This window comes from Astatotilapia calliptera, chromosome 11 (genome assembly GCF_964374335.1).
Source record: "Astatotilapia calliptera chromosome 11, fAstCal68.1, whole genome shotgun sequence".
In the NCBI taxonomy this organism is placed as follows: Eukaryota; Metazoa; Chordata; class Actinopteri; order Cichliformes; family Cichlidae; genus Astatotilapia; species Astatotilapia calliptera.
In genome coordinates this window covers 25,774,862-25,794,587 of record NC_137432.1, presented here as the reverse complement: position 1 = coordinate 25,794,587, position 19,726 = coordinate 25,774,862, and the positions used below count along the sequence as shown (strand labels likewise).

The 19,726-nt window shown below is 43.2% G+C and overlaps 1 protein-coding gene across 4 annotated transcripts in view; it reads right to left on the bottom strand.

Annotated features, from left to right (window-relative positions):
- The window catches only part of pou2f2b (POU class 2 homeobox 2b), a 68,511-nt gene extending 49,552 nt beyond the window's left edge, over nucleotides 1-18,959 (bottom strand). For 3 of the 4 annotated variants that reach the window (XM_080308409.1, XM_080308410.1, XM_080308411.1), the window contains exon 1: nucleotides 12,647-12,897. In XM_080308409.1, the coding sequence (XP_080164535.1) occupies nucleotides 12,647-12,893 (247 nt within the window). In that variant the 5' untranslated portion in view covers nucleotides 12,894-12,897. The other variant, XM_026183828.2, reaches the window with a different exon arrangement.
- Between the last annotated feature and the right edge of the window lie 767 nt (nucleotides 18,960-19,726).

The following is a 19,726-nucleotide window of genomic DNA, read 5'->3' as shown; positions in this document are numbered from 1 at the left end:
ATGCAAACTGCAGACAGAAAATGTAAACACAGAATGGTTAATCAAAACTGTCACTGCCGCCTTTACCATCATAACAACGCAGCTATTAAAGCGCACTCTTTAAAACATCCTGCGTTTAATGCCACTGCGGAGCGGCATTACATCATCTTGACAACAGTCGTGATATTGAAGTTTTTCTCCCACTGTTGCTGACAATAGTTTGCTTGCCTTTTGAAAGCACTTATCTTAAGTGGATCAACGCAGAGTAAATTGTAATTGCAACGCAGTAATGCTACATATGGTCCATATATTGTGTGCTGTGCAAGGCACTCAACTGCACGCTGAGACAGAAAAGCAGCAAATGACTTTAGAAAAGGTTAGCACAATTTGGTCAAGTACAGAGGCTATAAAAAGAAAATGCTATCAACTGAATGTCTGAATTTGAGCTTCAACACTTAAGCCAAGAAAAGGTCAAACACACACACGCGCGCGCAGACACACACAAATATACAAACACATACATGTTATCGAGCATGCGCCGGAAGAATTCATCGTTTACTTCACATCGAGCCCTCGCACACGCACACACATTCAAGCGTGCGTGTGAGCGCAGACACACGCACGCACACAGACACTCGGATACAGCCAATTAGGTCCACCACCTTCAGAGAAACACCAGTGGGCATGTAAGATTCGGAGTCCAGCGGGCCTCTAAAACCTAACACAGTCATAAGCCAGAAATAACACACACACGTCTCCAGTAGGCTCTGCAGACCGTGTGAAATAGCAAGGCAAAGACAAAACACTCCATTCCATCTCTGACATTTCCAATATCTGTCTATCCCTCATAAACCTTTGTTCACCCATAAAGTGACTCATTCTTCACAGATGAACATGTTCCATCCAGGCGGCTACCAGGCTGGCAGTCGTTACTGCCAGTCGTTCCTGACGCTTGTTATAATTACAGAATTATTGATTCCCTTTACATTTCATAGATTTTTGGCAGGAGGTGCTAAAGATAAATTGATTTAAAATCCCCATTACGCTGTGTAGAAATGCTTTAATGCTTTAAAAATAGTTTGATTGCAGAGCTATCCGTGTTTTCTTGCGCCTTTTGTTTCTACACTGCATGTATACACCCGTATTGTGTGTGTACGTGTGTGTTTTATTTAACTCGACTTCCCCTTAAAGCTCATAACTCTGGTTTCGCCTCCTCACCTCCTGCTCTTTGTCTCTCACTCTGTTAATTCACTACGCTGTCACCGGTCAGTGTATTTACCTAACACCAGTCTCTCCCCCTTTCCCTCTTCCCTCTCTCCTCTACCTTCCTTCTTGTCTCAATCCTTTCCTCCATCTCTGCCCCTGCGAACGGTGAGACTGTGTGAGTAAGCGTGCAGGAGATTTAGAGCGGGGATCAATAAGAAATTTAAAAATCAATGCACTTAGCGCCAGGAAATCAATGGGCCTAATCGGGATGCCAATCGGCCCAGTCAAAACAATTAAGAGGGAAGAAAAATGTTTAACAACCTCCTCTTGCTTACATAGACACAGGGGGGGAGCAAGGGAGAGAGTGACAGAGGCCTAAAGAGGAATATCAGGGAGACACAGAGGGATGAGATGAAGTGATATATGGGAAGGAAAGGCTCAGGAGAGAGCGCTCAAAGCTTAGACTCAAGGAAAGAGGGATTGGAGGGAGAGGCGGAGAAAGACGGGGAGTGAGCGACACAAATGGTGATAAAGAACCAGTTGGGAGTCATGAAGGACAACAGAGGAGAAAAGGGAAAGTTGACGGATGTGGATGGCGGGGCAGAATTGGATTTTTTTTCTTTTAATCCACTCTTTTTTTGTTTAAATATTCCATAGAAAAGAGAGCTGAGGTTTACAAATAAGGTCACAGTTTGTGATCAGAAACACAAAAAGTAATACCCTCCCTCTGGAAGTGGTACTATTTGCTTCATCAAAGGCTCCAAAACCAAGCCGCTCCCTGTGATCAGACACAGAACAGCGCAGCACTCATCCTCACCAAGACAGCCAATCAAGCAACAGCTGGAGTCACGAACAGCCAACACTTCCAAATCAAGTGACATCAAAAGAGAGGACATTGCGCTCCCGGTCGAAGCGTCCAATCGCACTGAATGTTTGTCAGCGCGGGCGCCCAATGAGGGAGCTGCTGCTGAGTGCGGGAAACAGCAGAACAACTTGGCGGTTTGTGGTAGGGGGGCTAATTTGGGGTCAATCAATAGATCTCCCCTCTCTCTATCTTCTGCCTACTCACCACGCTAAAATCAATGGGAAAGCCAACAGTTCCCCGCCCCAGTGTGGATTAGTGAACACACACAACTAATCAGCGAGTCACTGAAACTGACATCTCAGCTATTAACCTATTGATACAGGAGACACATGTTGAACGCGTACACACACACATACCACCACATATTCCAGCAGAAACATCTGTGCTGCTGTAATGATGAAGGATATGCCTCATGATGCTCACACCCAAAGAGCTTTTGAAAGTTTCTACAGAGGCGAAAATGTTTTATATGATATAAAACACAAATTAAAACATCAATATTCATAAAACTTCATGGCTTTTCTTTGCGTTTTTCAACATACGCCTGCCCCAGAGGCTCAGCAGCAGCAGCAGCAAGCAGAGGCGCTAACTATCGCTGAGCACCAACATCCTCAGATCCAGCCGCAACCAAGAGACATTTAAATGTTTTCAGGGCTCTCAGTCCACTAGTCCAACATCCCCTCGCATCAAATCACGCGCCTCTGTGGGATCCCTGGCTTTGAGGGTCAAAGTGGGAGCTCGAGAAGACTCTGTGCGGATGCCAGCTTCACTCTAATTCAGGTGTCAGCCAGCACCGGCCTCTATTAAGGACAGAGGAGCAGTGCGTGTTAGCGAGGGGAAGTGTGCATTTTTTGCCTGTAATGTGGGGGCACTCTGCCAGTTTGGACTGGTGCATACATTTGACGTATAAAAAAACTTTTTTTTAAAATAATTGGTTGTCAAAATGCAAGCGCATCTGAAAATTGAGAATTTGATAGGTGATTAGAGAAACATTTCACGCCAAAGCCGATAAGCAATTTAAAACACACCTGTCGGGCATCCCATTAAAGACAATAAATTGTGCAACTTTAAAGAAAGCATCACTGAGGTTTTTTTTTTATTTGTGTGTGTGTGCGTGTGTGTTGAAACACCTCGCTGAGTCTCCTCAGGAAGATAAAATAATATGTACCTGGCTCTTAAGAGGAGCACTACACAAGGATCATTTTTCAAAAATAACAGCCTGACTAGCTTTCATCCCTTACTTTTGAAAGCCCTCTTGTTTTCTGAGATTGCCTCTCCTTCCTCTGTTACTCCTCCCCTCCCTCACCATCCCCTCCCCTCTCTGTCATGTTTTAGTTTTCATATGTTGGTTTTGTTCTTCCTCATTTTCCCCTTGTGTAAAAAATGAAAGGCTGAAAATAGGATGAGCGAGGACTGGGAAGGCGGGAGGGGGGGGGGGCAAGAGAGAATGAAAGGCAGGAGGCAAAAGCAACGACTGCACATCGGTGAAATCGCTGTCTGCAGTGCCGAGGCTGTTCTCTTCTCTGCACTGACAGTTACAATACAGTCCCAAGCCCCATCCATATACATCATACTCTGAAAACCAAATGTTCTCCATAGACAATGCAAAATGGTCCCTTCGCCCAGTGTTGAAAGGCTGTATACCAATGTGATGGACCCACAGCATGACAAGAGGAACAGCATTGATCAGCCACAGGCAGCTGCATAAAAACAGCCTTTAAATCGCATTCAGACGTACCAGTGATTTGAAAAGATAAATCCAGCTCATGCATGTTTTTTTGAATTAGTTATCAACCATGCACATTGTAGTGTGACTGGCGCGGGGAAAGCAAGGATAACTGTCTTTCTCCTCCTATCTATTTCTTCTTGCTTCTTGACATCCTTTCAGCAATCCGTTTTCACACGTTAAACGCACAAAGAGAATGGAAGTGAGAGGCGTATGAAGTGGACTGGATTTCCTTCTTGTTGTTGTTGTTGTTTTTTCTCTCTTTCCCTCTTTCTTCTCTTCACAGACTTTATTTCCATGGTGGACCCATAGTGATCAGCAGGCAGTCATGGCTTAGCCGACATGATTGTGTGTTTAGGCCTAATCCAAACCTCTTCCTCCACGCCGGGGTGGTTGTGATGGAGATGGAGGGCGAGTAACTTATTGAGAGAGAGAGAGAGAGAAAAAGACATAGAGAGACGGAGAGGGAGAGAAGAAAAAAAGTGTGAAGTTGTATTGTCAAGATGTCCAGGCCAGTCCGGATGCATTGGTTCCGTATAACATTCCTATTCCAGCTCAACAGACGGATGCTGCCATTCTGCGAGAACGCAATCCTGATTTCTCGCTTGAGACCCAATATCTGCACCATACAAATAGGGTGAGGATATTGGGGGGTGGGGGGGTGGGGTGGAAAGTGATACACACCAGGAATATGGCTCTTTCTTCTTATCCTGCTCAGCCATATTGATGTTTGTGAGCCTTTCATTGCTCAGCCAAAATGAAGTCTTTCAGGGGCCGGAGCCATTGACAGATTAAGAAAACACATCCTGTTTTGTAGAACATGACAGAAGCTTTCTTGTTATCTGAATAATATGAGCAGTGCTGAGGTGGCACGGAAAGACTGTTTGTGAAACATTGTGTGGTTAAACCCGGGTTTGAAATTACAGCCCGCTCTCACTACAAGAAAAAAAAGACTTTAACTGTGAAACTGAAAGTAGCTTCTCAGCTGAAGAAAGAAACACTCATTATGTTGTCATTTCATTATGTAATTGTTAATGGAAACATCTGTCCATGATAATTCTCCAACATGCACAAGTGAAAACTTCATATTCGTCATTTGGCCCTGAGAGAAAGGCTGGAAATGTCGAGCTATACATGGCAACACAGCCGAACCCTCACACAACAGAGATGAGCTGAAAATGACCAAATCACAGAAAATTGATCACATCCAACAAAATGACAGGGTGACTAAAATTGGTGTGAGCTTTCTTGGGGTTGAAAAAAAAAATTTGGCAAATGCTTTCTGAAAACCACATTGTAGTTCTCCCAACAAAGAAAAAACAGTTTAGAAATGAGCCCTAATTAATTTATTCTGACATTAACTGTGATGGAAACATCTGAGTCAGGCAGACCAGTGGATGGAGCAGCAACTCATTCAAAGACGAGGCCAGGAACGACGAAGAGGTGGTGATGTGGCGCAAAAGAGGATGCGTAGATGATGGCAAAGACAACAAACGGAGCAACAAAAACAAAGCAAAAAAATGCTGGAAAAAAGATGGAGAAAAAAAATAAGGTGTGCTGCAGTCATCTGGAGTGTGTAAAAGGGTTATGCTGAGAGGTGGCATGTTCAGATGTGATAGACAGAAAGAAGAGGGAGGAGGTGAGTAACAGAGAGGTACAGGGAGAACAATTGATAAAGGGCTGGTAGAGAAGAAGAGCTTTAAGATTAAGGAATGAGTGTGGGGTAAAAGGAGGGGGATTAGGGGTTTGGGTGAGAGCAGGACAAAGTGAGAAAGGCAGGGAAGGAGGGAGGAGCTGAAACCAGGAGAATGAGAGGCGCGCAGAAAGAGGAAACTGTACAGGGCTTTTGACGGAGAGAGCAGGGATAAAAAGATGTATTTTTCCTGCTTCCTCTGTTGTCCTGCCTTTCCTCTGGGCAACTTCCCGCTGCTCTCCCCCTCTCTGCTGCCTTCCTCCTCTGTCTGACACAGTGGGAAGATAGGTAGGAAACCTAATCGAGCCAGACACGCCGCCTGCTCTCTGCTGACACTCACAGGCGGAGGGGGGGCACTACAAATCCTGCTGACCAGCCGAGCCGAGACCCCCACTCCCAACCTCCTCTCTCACCTACCGGCCAGAGCGGCCATCATCATTCAGCACAATAGGGTGGAGGAGATGGGGGTGAGAGGGGAAAGAGATGCCCAATGGGTAACATGACCCAGTAACACTGCCAAGAATTAGAAGTTTGATTCTTGCTGAGAGAAGAGAGTCTGAATGAAACTATCAAGGCACAGAAGCCACAGAAATCTTTTAATATTGGTAAAAAAAAAAAGAAAAGAAAGAAAGAAAGAAAGAAAGAAAGAAAGAAAGAAAGAAAGAAAGAAAGAAAGAAAGAAAGAAAGAAAGAAAGAAAGAAAGAAAGAAAGAAAGAAAGAAAGAAAGAAGCATAAACTAATTTACAGTGTTAGGTCTCTCCTAAATTATGCCAATACTTTAATGCTGAAACACTCTGGATTTATTGATTAGATGATTTAAAAAAAACAGTTCTGGTAATGACAATATCTCTAATTAGGAAGGCAAGAGGACACGAGGTGCTGACTAATAACTGCAGCACACCAAGTTCAATTTATTTTCCTTCTCTTTCTCCTCATTTCTCTCCTGTCAGATCCCCCAAATTATAAAATTATACATTTAAATATTTTCAGTAATCTATCAAGAAAAACTATGAAATGTGTGCTGCTTTGAAAAAAAAAAGGATTTTAGTATCGCTTCATTTCAGTTCCCCTCTCTTTTAAAAACAAACAACAAACAACAAATAACAAACCGAACCAAAGCATCATATTAGAGCCTCATCATTTTTTTAATCATATCTATAAGATTTTAGACTGGATTAGATTATTTTAATTTAAAAAAAAAATCTGAATTTAACCCTGAAATAAGCAAAATACAGAAAAAAAGCTCTACATTAAAATAGAGAAATATATGCCAGGGGCTGATGCAACAGAGCAGATTCTAAGATAAAACGATTGCGCTGTGGTAATGACTTTGCTGTTTAATTTAAAGTGAAGTGACTTTGCACACCCGTGTTGCTCTCTTGCTTTTCCTTTTGTCCTGTCACAGACCTCTTTAGAAGGTTTCATACAAAAAAACACATTCAGCACAGGCTGCTTACACTATACATGAATGTGTGGATCCACTGAAAATCACAAAGATTCGGTTTTTGTTTTGTCAGTGAATATTTTTCAGATTAAACTCGAAAGATTTTTTTTTTCTGATAGACGAACTCAAATCCTTTGTCAAACTGTATGAACAAAAGCCGCTGATCATTGACGGGTGTGGTAGGATGCCAGGGTGGGAGCACGTCCTGTAGTGTGTGTGTGTGTGTGGGGAGGCTCTGCTGTGCAGGTAAAAATGAATGAGGGTCAGTGTGTGTGTGTGTCTCAGTGGGGGAGTCTGCCTCCATGGTCATTGTGTGGGGAGAGACAGCCATTACGGACTGACCGTTATGGTGACAAGCAGTGACACACTGAGGCTCCTCTCGGGGGAATTAGCTGTGGACAGACGATGGGATGTGCAAAGGTTGTGTGACATTGTACACTTGCTGCATTGTCCTTTTTTTAAACTCTCTATACATTAAGTACGTACGTGTGTACATGTGTGATTGTGTTTTTGTGTTGCTGTATAAATACGTGCGTGTGAGTGTGTGTCCAAACCAGATAGCACATATTTGCTAATCTGGAGGGGGTAGCTGGAGGAAGGGGGTAGGGTCAGAAGCCGGGGTCAGGTGTTAATTCACTGCTTCAAAAGCAGAGCCAAACACAAAAACCAGGGGAGACCGCAACTGAACAGATCGACCAAAACCACAAGGATATATTCAAGGTCCACTGCGGTAACCATGCACCTCTGCTTCTCCCTCCCGCCGACATCCTCTTTAGATTCACCTTCGCTCTCGCTTTTCCTCCCTTCTGTCCTAAATTTCACCTCATTTTTCCCCCATCTCTACCCCTTTCCCCCCCATCCCCTCTCTCTCTAGCTGGTCCAGTATGTGCAGCCTCCTCCCCCAAAAAAGGTCAGTCAGTCTGCAGGGTCATCAGTCTGGGATGAAGCTGAACTTTAACCCTGAGCCCTTGATGTATTCCAACCACAAACCCCGCAGACACACTCATGTAATGGACATGTGCGGCCTCACAAGAGGCTTGTTTCATTGCGGCCATTTTTGATCAATTTATCACTTTTCTGTTGTCACTTATTGAAGTCCTGTCTGTGCTGGCGAAGCCTAGGTCTGCGTGGCACGGCAGGGTAAGAAAGACAATGACATCGACAAAGTGATCTATCTCGGATGATTAATCCCACCAACATTTATCAGCTAATCGATGCAGCGATGATCGGGAAGTGCCCACTGATTACATTCAACAACCACAACTGATACATGACTATGTTGAGGAGGGAGTGGGAGTAAACACTCTCAATTCCCCCCCCCCCCCCCCCCCCCCACACACACACACACACACACACACATAGAGCAAAAATCAGCCGTACAGTTTTTGATTTTCCTCTATAGGAACTATAATGCACCACAGTGACAATGTGTTCTATAGCTTCTCACAGGTCTTCATGTTTTCTGTACCAAAGTGTAAAAGTATCCATTCAATTACATTCAAGTAAAACTAAGCTGTGCTGTAGGCACACCAAGTATCAACCACATCCTAAAAACAAAGAAATATTAAATATTTAAAATGCAGTTTTGTTCCCAAAACGATGTGAGGAAAAAACAAACTGAATTCTAACAGAAACTATTAAAACACGTGTTTTGCACTTTGGTGAACATTCAGAGGTGCGAAATTTACCTACTAGAAATCCTAATATTCTGTATACCGGCCTCTGGTCCCTTCGCTTCACAACAGCGATGCATCGTGCAACTGCAATCTTAACGCCTTAATTGAGGAACTGGCCAAACGACCTTTGACCCAGAGGTCATTAGCGCATTGTGAGCAGGGCCACGGAGAGCCGCCGCACCATTTGGGAGGAGAGTCGTGCGCAGAAAACGGATTATTTTGTATCGCCTCTGGTGCCTGATAGCGACTGAAGTGGCCCAGTGACCAAAAAAAAAAAAAAAAAAAACGTACAGAAAAATGTACATCAAAGCCCACCGGCACGATCGCGCTGTTTACCATCAAACCTGAGCCAATAAACCGTTTATGAAATGAGCTTTGAGGCAGGCTGCATGCACGTTAACATAAACCATAAAATTGAACGTATCGGTTTTGTGGTCTGTTTGAAGTTGATAAGGTGCAGGACAGGGTGTCAGGGTGCCAGCTCAGTCCCATTAAATAATATATAAAGTATAAATAAAATCTCCCAGGAACACGCTCCTTTACAAATGCTAAATGAACAAAAATCTATATATTTAAAAGAGAGCGCAGGTTTTATTTTTAAATTTCCATGTGTGTGTAAGATTCCTTATATGTGATTCCTGGTTTTTATAAAAACTTCAGAAAAATGCTAAAACAAAAGCGTTTCCTTTTTTTTTTTTTAAAGAAGCACCTACATTTAAACATTTCTTTTTTGCCTCTTACCTATGTAATAAAAAAGAAATAAAACCATTTGGCTGCTCAGGTCTCATCCTAAATTACAAATCTCGTCAGAACTATATTCCCATAATTCGAGTGTCGACTGTGTGCCCTGCGCTGGGCTGATCTTACTGATAACACTTCCGTAATTAACAGTTTTTGAAGTGCGACACATCGAAATCAGCACATGAATTGATAACACATTCAAATGTATATTAAATACGAGGCCTCGTGTTTGAATAAGACAGCTACGGTTTCTAAATTTTACTGAACTTTGCAGCAATTTTTTTTAAAGTTAACTTTGAAATTTAAGTCGAAATAAATAAATGGCTGCCTCTAAACTGCAGGCGTCACATCAGCCTCTCAGTGACTCCCTCTCTACTGGTTTAAAATCAGCTGTGGATTCTAATTTGAATATCGTGCATACGACTTTAACAAGCTGAAGGAACAACTGTGAAAATGACGGTGAAATAAACTCGAATATTTAAATATTCACAGTTTATGCAAAAAAGCACAATAATATCTAAATATTCCCAGAAAGAAATATCAAAATAAAATGTGAAAATTAACTCATCCAGGAGGAAAAAGCGAGATGAAATCTGAAATATTCAACTGAACAAATATTGTCAGTGCTGCTGAAACGGTTCGGAGGCAGTTTATCTATTTAGCCTAAAACTTTATGCAAAGTTTTCATCAAATTAAAATTGATACTTTTTAAAAGTTTGGGTTTTTAATTCAACCATAGCTTCCCCAAATAATAAATTTAAGATATTCACTTTGAATGAAAAATGCAGATAATTGTAATAAGGAAAATCACACATTCTGATAGATGAACACTACGTGTTTGATTTTTAAGGGCTATTCTATTCTATTCTATTCTATTCTATTCTATTCTATTCTATTCTATTATGAGAAACGATAATGAGGAGGCTCCAATTCAAAGTATAATTCACTGAATATTAAATAATTTATTATTATGAGGCGCATAAGAGAATATCAAATAAAATATTTAAATAAATCTGGACGAATAATTATGAAAATAAGGCGTCTGCATAAATTTTATATGATAACCAAAAAACAGAGAAGGCAATGCAAATAAATAATAACAATAATAATAATAAACCTATATTAAGTTCAGGTGTGAATTAAGTTCTCTTGTCTTGGAAAAAAAAAACAGCCCAACTTGTTCCTCGATGCCACGGCTGTGAATATGCAATAAGTCGGAGAGTTTTAATGAGACACAAGTTTCTAAATATGAGAATCAGAAAATGCAAACTGGGTGAAATAATAGAGTGAAACACGTGATTGGTAAATACGAAAAGAAAGTCGCCCCGTTTCTTTGTTTTCTCTTTCAGTGCAGCGGTCTGTGAGGAGAACTGTCGGTTGACCATAACGTGTGTCTTAGTCTCATGGGGTTTAAAGTCATCTGTGCGCTGTGGTTAACACTTCTTCATACATGCTGGGCCTTTTTTAATATTACGACACACACACACACACACACACACACACACACACACACACACACACACACACACACACACACACACACACACACACACACACCGAGTGTCACAAGTTGCAAATGACTCCAAAGAACTTGAACTCGGCCCTGTCCTAAAGCGCTGGTGCTGAGTCTGCAGCAGTAATTACGCAGCTCATTTCTATCCCCTAAAATAAATAAAGAGGCATCAATGGAATTGATCGAGGCTTGGGACAAAGTTTTCAGAAGAAACCTTTAGTCAAGATGCGACATGCAGGCCCTAAACAGGATCTGATCACGTTCATATTTTAAGAAGAGCAAAGGTCAAAAAGGAAAGAGGTGTGTGTGTGGAAAACACAGCTGAACGAACCCGCAGCAGACGCTGGGGTGTGGATCAGAGCAGGACTGTGCGTAAACAAAATCAACAGCTGGCCAAAGAATCGGGGGTATCTGATGATTTTGGGGGGATCGCCAAGAGTCATGCCGGTGGTGTGCTCTATGTGATACCACGCAGAGGCGTTTCCACACGGTGTAAGTCAAGGCTGCAGCACAGCGGTTTGCCAAATGATCGGCGGGGGCATCGCGCAGCGACCATGCACAGAGGTAAGCACCGGCTGCTCCCCTCCTCTCCTCTGCCGACTCGAGCCTCCTGCTCGGCCTTATAAAGCCCACAGATCCCCTCCTTTTAATTGATTTTCTCATAATTAACTCAGTCTGTCCATCGATTTCCCTTCGGCGGCGAATCAGACCCTCGCCACCCAGAGGTGTTTCTTTGCTATGTGCGGACATTGGGATACCGACGAGCAAATATCGACCACACTGATTAAAAAACCCACAGCGGGAGAGAATCTGCCTGTAAACTGCTGCCTTACATTATGCACGAATTAAGACACAGGTTGCCCATTAACCGCAGCTGGCCTGCAGTCGCGCTCACACCCGCGTGTGCGGAAAGAGCGCACAAACGAGCCGTGGCCTTTCTTTTTTTGTCACAATTATGAGCCAAACAACAAAGAGAATACACAGCGAAGACGAATCAGCGGAACAATGGAGACTGAGTAGAGAAAATTACTGGAGATGTCTCGATTTCAGCACTAATTTTCCTTCAAGCCCAGACCCAGACGGCGGCGTGACGTGCATGAATTCAAATGTGAGGGCTACATGTAAAAAAATAAAAAAAAATAAAAATGCGATCAGCAACAATGGAAACAAACCACACACACACCCATCTTTCTGTGTTTATGAGATTAACAACGTGCGTAATATTCGCACACCGTGAAAGCACTGCAGGTATGCAGCTGCAGCGTGGTTTCCGTATGGGCTATGCATAACACCGAGCACATTCTGAATCAAATATTCCCGCGATCATACAACATGCAGAGCAGGCAAGAAGACACAACGCTATTCGTCCACGGAGCAAAGGAGCAAGGGAGGGAGAGAGAGAGGGAGCGAGGGAGAGAGAGAGAGTCGGAACACGAGGGCTGCTCCTGTGAATTAATTTCGTTCTAATCAATAAAAAAAAGAAAGAAAAAGCCCAGCCCCGCACAAAAAATCATTAGGACCGATATTTCTCTACCCCTCTCTCTTCCCTGCACTGCCTTTCCCCAGGACCCTGCCATGAGGAAAAGTCGGGCTCCCCCGCAAGTGGACAGAAAAAACCCTCTTGAATTCACACAGAAAAGAAAGATTGTGATGTGAGAAGGTGAGAAGGAGGAAGTGTACAGCACAGCTGAAGACAGTAAAGGGTGAAAAGACACATGGAGGAAAATAGTTAAGTCCCTGCACTTCCGCCCCTTAGAATAATTTTCTTTTTTCTTTTTGTTTTTGTGGGTGTGAAAATTTACCAGTGCTTCCATCGGTGAACGTCTCCATCCCCGCCATGCGAGCAGCCTGTCTGGACAAGAGAGGGATGGAGAGCAAAATGATGGGGGAGAGGAGGATACGGGGGAGGCAGAGGTACGTGTAAGGGGGGCCACTGTGTGTTTGTGTGGAGGGGCAGTTGTTCTGGGTTAGGGGCTCAGCATTAAAGTGAGGGGCTGTGGGTGTGGGTTTGGGGGGGTTAGAGGTGAGGAGAGGGTGGGGTGTTGTCATATGGTAACACACTAACCTTTTCATGTCTCCCCCCTCTCTCTCTCTTTCTCTCTGTCCCTCGTTGTCCCTTTTTCTCTCTCCATCCCTCACCCTCGACGTATGTCTCTCAGCGGTTTCCATGGCGACCCGGTGGCTGTGGTGCTGCTGAGGAGAAAGAAGCGCGTGCGTGAGAGAGGGCGAGGAAGCGGTGAGCGAGGCGAGGCGAGACGGTCGTCTAATAGTGCAGGCAGGGGGGTCACGCCCCCCATCAGAGGTAAATGAGCAATCAGCAGCATTTCGGAGGCGTAATTACAAACAAACAAACGTCACGCTGTGACTGCTGTTTTGCCACTTTAATTTTACGGCAGCAGGTTTGTTTTGCGGCTGAGAGACGTTTAAAAGGCCCGGCGTGACCCTAGATCTGAGACGCCCTGCATAATAATCCGGTTAAAACGCGCATAAAAGAAGCAGCAAAGTTCCCGCAGTTAAACATCAGATTGAATCAACGCTGAAGGAGATTCCACTCCAACTTCTGTAACTTCTTGACGCGTGCGGTTCTGACATGATGCCGCTGAGCTGATTTTCACCAGCTCTGCTGTTTTGAATATGAGGCCTTCGCAAATTGGTCATGCATCTTTATGCTGCCACCTGCAGGTAGCAGAAGAAAGCGACACACACAGACAGACGGAGATCACTGCCTTCTGCTCAGCATGAGGTCTCAAACAGGGTGACTGAAATGAGGTTTTATGTCGTATTTCATTTACCAATTCAGTGTTGTGGCAAAAAATATTTCCGGTGTTTTTTTGTGTTTTTTTTAATGTGCAATCTCTTTGCTTATATTGGTAAAAGACTGCAGTTAACGTGATGTATTGAGGGATTATATATAAAATAATCCCTCAATACAAGAAATGACCTATTTTGCAAGTACCTATAGGGTTTCGTGTTACTGTATACACACTGTAACCAATCCAGTCTTTTTTGCCCACCTAAAACATCTCTGTAGAGTTGTTAAGTTATTTTTATTGCAATTTTTGCTGCTGTCTTGACCAGATCCCTCTTTTTAAAAGACATTTTTAATGCCAATGAGGCTTTTTAGCAGGGTAAATAAAGGGAATATAAAAGTCACTTTTCCAATAACTGATTGCAGCTTCTACCCTGTCACATGAATGTTGTCTATGGCTCAAAATAACTTAATATCTTTCATGAGAGAGATGTTTGATATATGTTTTGCAGATTACAGGCCAACAATTCATTTGCAGCAATTTAAATACAAAACATTTTTTTTGAAAGTACCGGAAATCACTTTTTGTAACAACACTTCCAACCTCAACCTCACATCCAGGCATCTTAAAAAAGAAAAAAAAAGTGCTCATATGTTGTATTTTAAAAGGCTTGCGTGGACTCTGCTGCGACTGACTACCAACCACGGAGAGGTAAACCAAGGAAGATGGCTTCGGAGAAGAATCACCTAATCTAATTTTTTCCCCCTCAATAAAAGCCACAGCATTTCCCCCATCAGAGGAATGTACGATGTGCTGCAGGGTATACGTACAATAACAGCATCCCCAGCGGGCCGACTGAAGGCTATAGTGTCTATCAGCTTTAGATGACACGTTTCGATAGGAGACTGATTTAGGCCTGAGCTACCATGAGATGACTTGAGTCTCCATCCAATCAAGGAGGTGAGAAGAACACCTGCGGACAGTGGAATTAAGTCTTCAGCGGGATGATGACCAGTCCCCTGCCACACAACCCAGTATTACATTAGCTTTTGCACCCCAATACAATTTGCACCATCGAACACAAAATCACCTCTGATGTCTCGATGAAGTGGTTTAGGCAATCAGCTGAACATTCACTTCACCAAATGTGCACGGAGCTGTGGTGTACAAAAAATGCCAGATTTATTTAGTTTTCTCCAAGTTATGTTGTAGGTAACAGAAAATGAAAACAGATGTTGAAAGTGGTCGATTGATAAAATAAAAAATTGACTCCATCACTGGTTCCCTTCTGCCTCAGCTTCTACTGGTCGGATAGTTTCCCTACCCTACCATGTGCTTTAAAATATCTACAAAAGCATCTCTTGGATGTAGATTTGAGAGACATGAAGGGAGTTTTTTTGACCGAAAGCTCTGCTGAAGCCGCAAAGGAGGGGTGATTGTGGCGGCGGTGATGGGGCGTGGGCTCTCTGGGTCAGCAGTAGCCTAGGCTGGGAACATGGCAGACTTTGGGAGTTTGGTATGGCTGGCAATCAGATTCAAAGAGACCCTTTACCTGTAGTGCTACCTCGATCACCAGAAGGTGAAAGTGTTCTTCAAAGAAATAGTTTGACTTTTGAGTGATGCACTTATTCGCTTTCCTGCAGAGTTTGATGAATAATGTTCGCGCCTGTGTGTAAGATTAAAAAGCTGGAACCAGCAGCCAGTTAGCTGCTGATAGCCTGCCATAAAGACACTAGAAGGACACTGCGAGATCACAACCTCACACACACACCAGATTCACATCATTTAAAGAGTTCTTCCACTGTTTGTGCACCACCACCATCATGACCTCTGCCTTCCAATCCTGCAAAATGTTTTTAGCTGTGTGAATTTGCACACAAACATACAAGTGACACAAATGATCTCTTGGCAAGAGATCATGAAGCTGGGAGTAGATAGTTACCCCAAAGCCTCTCTGAAGCATGTCCTGTAAAAAGAGGCGCTTGTAAAACAAAATGCATTGTGTTAATAATTAGTGTGCATTAGAAGGAGCAGTAGGCAAAGCTAGCTGCTTGTTTTTCTTGATTCTTAACCACCAGACAATTAAGCACCATTTTAATCCTGACTGATCAGAAGACTTTCCAAGAAGATTTGATGGTTTCTTGGAAAGTTGGGAGAGATTTATCAGTGCTCGTACCAACTTCAACCTAATTCTCTTGCTCTTCACAGAAAAAACTATCAGAAGGTGATGGAGGAGCCTCATGAAGAGTTTTGCAGCAGATAGCTGCTGGACAGAAATAACGGCGGGACGTGTTGTCTCGTCCTTGGATATTTGTGAGCATTATGTTCCTGAGCGTTCCAGATATGCGTCCCAATTTCTCTGACAAACAAATCTCTCATAGTGGCAGGGGCCATCCAAGAGGGAGTCATTGTTCAGAGGAGGAACATGGCAGCATCCTTTGAGTTAGACCTCAGTAGTTTTGCAGACTTCTTAAGCAGAGTGTCTGGGGATCCCTGTGGGCATCACGTCGCTGGTTTTGCTTTGAGGCTGGGCGTGGTGAGAACCGGGCTTTCAAAAATCTCAGTTTTCCCCAAGGCAAGCCTGGGGCAGTTTAGCTGGCCATCAAACAAGGCACACTCTGAACAGAGTAGAAATGGCCCTATCAGGTTTTTCCCAGAGGGCTGGTGCCGCTTACTGTTCTCCATGATGGCAACTCAATAATAAAACTTCATTTGTACACTCAGCAGCTTTTTAGACGTGGGGTGTTGCCAGAGTGCTCTTAACCGATCCAGTAATGGTGGCGTCTTTAAAGACAGCGTTAAGCGTTGTGACATGGATGCAACAGTGTATTAAATATTTAAGAGTCTTATAGGTTTTATAGCTTTCTTATATAGCACTATTAGAGCAACCTAAATAAACATAACTGCTAAGATACAACATTTTATAAATTAATTATAAGAGTTGTTTGGGTGTTGTCTAACCTTCAGGATAATTAACTGGCTGAAAATGACATGCACTAATTAGAAAAAGTCAAAGCCTGTGAAGGGTCACTAAGTGAAATGAGGTGGCTCTTCAAAAAGTGCCCTTTTGCCGACATTTACATCATTTATTCATGTGACCAAGGAGCGTGTTGGGCTACATCAGAGGACTTCATTACCTCGAAGTAGGCCCAGGGAAAACTCAAAGACCTCACCGACCATCAGGAAATAACTCGCATCTATTCACCACAAATCAACATCTGTTATGTTACAAGAAAATCAGCTTTCTGGTTGTAATGCCCCTTATTTTCTTTTTTTCCCCCTCATCGAACGATTCTGTAGATTCTTTATAAAGTTAAAGATTTTATAAATCAAATTGTTCCCTCATACTTCCTTACATGATATACTGTCTAAAAGTGTGGAAAATATCTGTAAAAAAACACTGAGTTTGGTTTCTTTTGTTTTTTGTTTTACAGATGTTTCAGTGTGTTTCTTCAGGATCATAAATAAAAACACACATCTGTCCAAAAACAAACAGTTATATTTGTAACTTCTGTTCCCCGAAGGAGAGGAATGAGGTACAACACATAAGTATGGGATATCACGCCCAGTGTGTCCTGGCTAAAGTGATGACATGCGCATGGCCACGCCTGCACATGTACCCCCGTCATCACAGTCATCCCTCAGTTTGCTAGCTGTTCCCTTACCGAACCAAGCTGTGCAGCAGGTGGAACCTTGTGTTGTACCTCGTTCCTCTTCTTCAGGGAACAGAAGTTATAGATATAACTGTTCGTTCCCTTTCAGTCGATTCACTCTGTACAACACCTAAGTATGCGACAAATTTACACGCCTCGCTCTGCACGGTGTACTACCAGCACATTAGTGTGTTTGTGTGTGACCCAGCAGAAAGGATAGTATGAGCTACCGAAGGGGCTGTAATGTCCAAACGATAGCACCTGACAAAAGTGTGCAGTGATGGCCAACTAGGTGCAGCTACAGGTACCCGGAATGAGCTCTCACACCTGGGGCTCACCGTTAGTGCTGTACGTCAGTGAGATAGCTTCTATAATCCAGTGGGACAGCCTCTGTTTAGACAAAGCTCTACCTCTGGCTGGATTAACAAAGCAGACAAACAACTCGTCACAAAAAAGAACATTCTCAATGTAGGTACGTAGCACACACACCGGACACAGAGAATGGATCCTCCTCTGCTTCTCAGATCCAAAAGGAGGGGACCAAAAGCTCAGAAGCTCAAATTCAATTGAGCTATAAACTGCAGGAATGAACTTGGGTAAATATGTGGCATTTGGGCGCGATACATCCCCGAGGCCATCAAGAGAGAACTGACCCTTAACTATCAAATTTGACCTTTCAGCAGGTAAGCATGAAGGTGCCAGAGATCCGGGTGTGGATGAATCACTTCCATCACCCTGCAGAGAGGAAGCTTGCCAAGGCCTTGCTGCTAATAGGGTGATTATCTCCACATACCACGACTTTGTTGGCCACCAACAGGCTCCTAGAATCAGAGTGAGGTGTACTCTCTCTAGAACTGGAGATATCGTTTCCACTGGGGGAAATGCATACAGAAGCACATTTGGCCATTGGTGGGCTAGTGCATTAAGTGTCCTGGGGTGCATCTTGTTCGCCTATGAAGAAGAACAAGGGGCAGTGTGTTCACCCTGGAGGCAAAAAGATCTACTTGCATGTCACCGAATAGATTCCATGTCTCTAGTTAGGCTGTAAGGATGGCATCAGATATTTATTACAAACACGTTAACCCTTACATACATATGGTCAAATTTGATCTGTTTTGACATTTGACAGCAGCAACAAAACCTAATTCACATTCTTTTAGTCTGAAATTTGATGACTTGTTCTAAATTGTAAAATATACACTTAAATGAAAATATTTTAAATTGCACAAAGATCTTGACTTGTATCTATAGTGATTGAATTTAGATCCACCAGTGTGAGTGAAATAAAATAAAATGGTGGTTAAACACAAGTTTGAAACTGAAAACTCTACATGGCTTGTCTCTGTGGATTTCTTTATGGGATTGTGGTGACAGAGTTCAAGGAGGACCTTGACACCATCATGAGAAGTCTGTTCCCACAGAGACAGGCACCTGCAGGTCTTTGAAGGATCATGTGGACAGTGTAATAGCAAAACACTGTAGAATCAATCATATAGGGTTCACATAAGGAACAGAAGTCATACAGAGCTCAGCCAATGTCTTGACATGGACACAAGCTCCAAAATAGGGCGGCTCAGCGCTGCAGTGGTTAACAACATCACCTCATAGTCAGTTCTGTTCGTCTGAATCCTGGTTGTGGCCTTTCTGTGTGGAGTGCACATTTGTCCTACTTTGACTTCCTCACACAGTCCACAGATGCTTCTCAGGTAGATGGTGCCTGAAGTGTATAGAATGAAGTGCTGTGTTAATATAAGGTTAAAGTGTGGCTTGTAGTCAAAAGCACTTTGTGGCGACTGGTCACTAAGACTAGAATAGCACCGTATGAATGCAAGAATGCTGTGTGCCTGCTAGTGCCTTACAATGTAAAAATAACCAAACATTAATCAAATAAAGGTGGGGCGATTGTGGCTCAAAAGTTGGGCGGTCGCCTTGTAATCGGAAGGTTGCCGGTTCGAGCCCCAGCTTGGACAGTCTCGGTCGTTGTGTCGGTGGGCAAGACACTTCACCCGTTGCCTACTGGTGGTGGTCAGAGGGCCCGGTGGCGCCAGTGTCCAGCAGCCTCGCCTCTGTCAGTGCGCCCCAGGGTGGCTTGCCATCACCAGTGTGTGAACGGGTGGGTGACTGGATATGTAAAGCGCTTTGGGGTCCTTAGGGACTAGTAAAGCGCTATACAATACAGGCCATTTATCAAATAATAATCTATTTATTCTGAGCCGATATTAAAACAGACATAAAAAGAAAGACTGTGAGGGTCATAAGACTATGGAGGGACCTGAGCTGCCATTTCAGCAAGTGTATGTGTGTTCAAAACACACACACAAGGTTTCTTACCACTGCTTTGAATCCACAGACTAGTTGGGTCAAGTTTTGTATTTATAAATTGTACTTATGACATTTTAATGACATAGAAGTGAGACCAGTGTTTAACTCTTCTGATGTTATTGTACAACCATGTAATGGTTATACGAGGTTATATAAT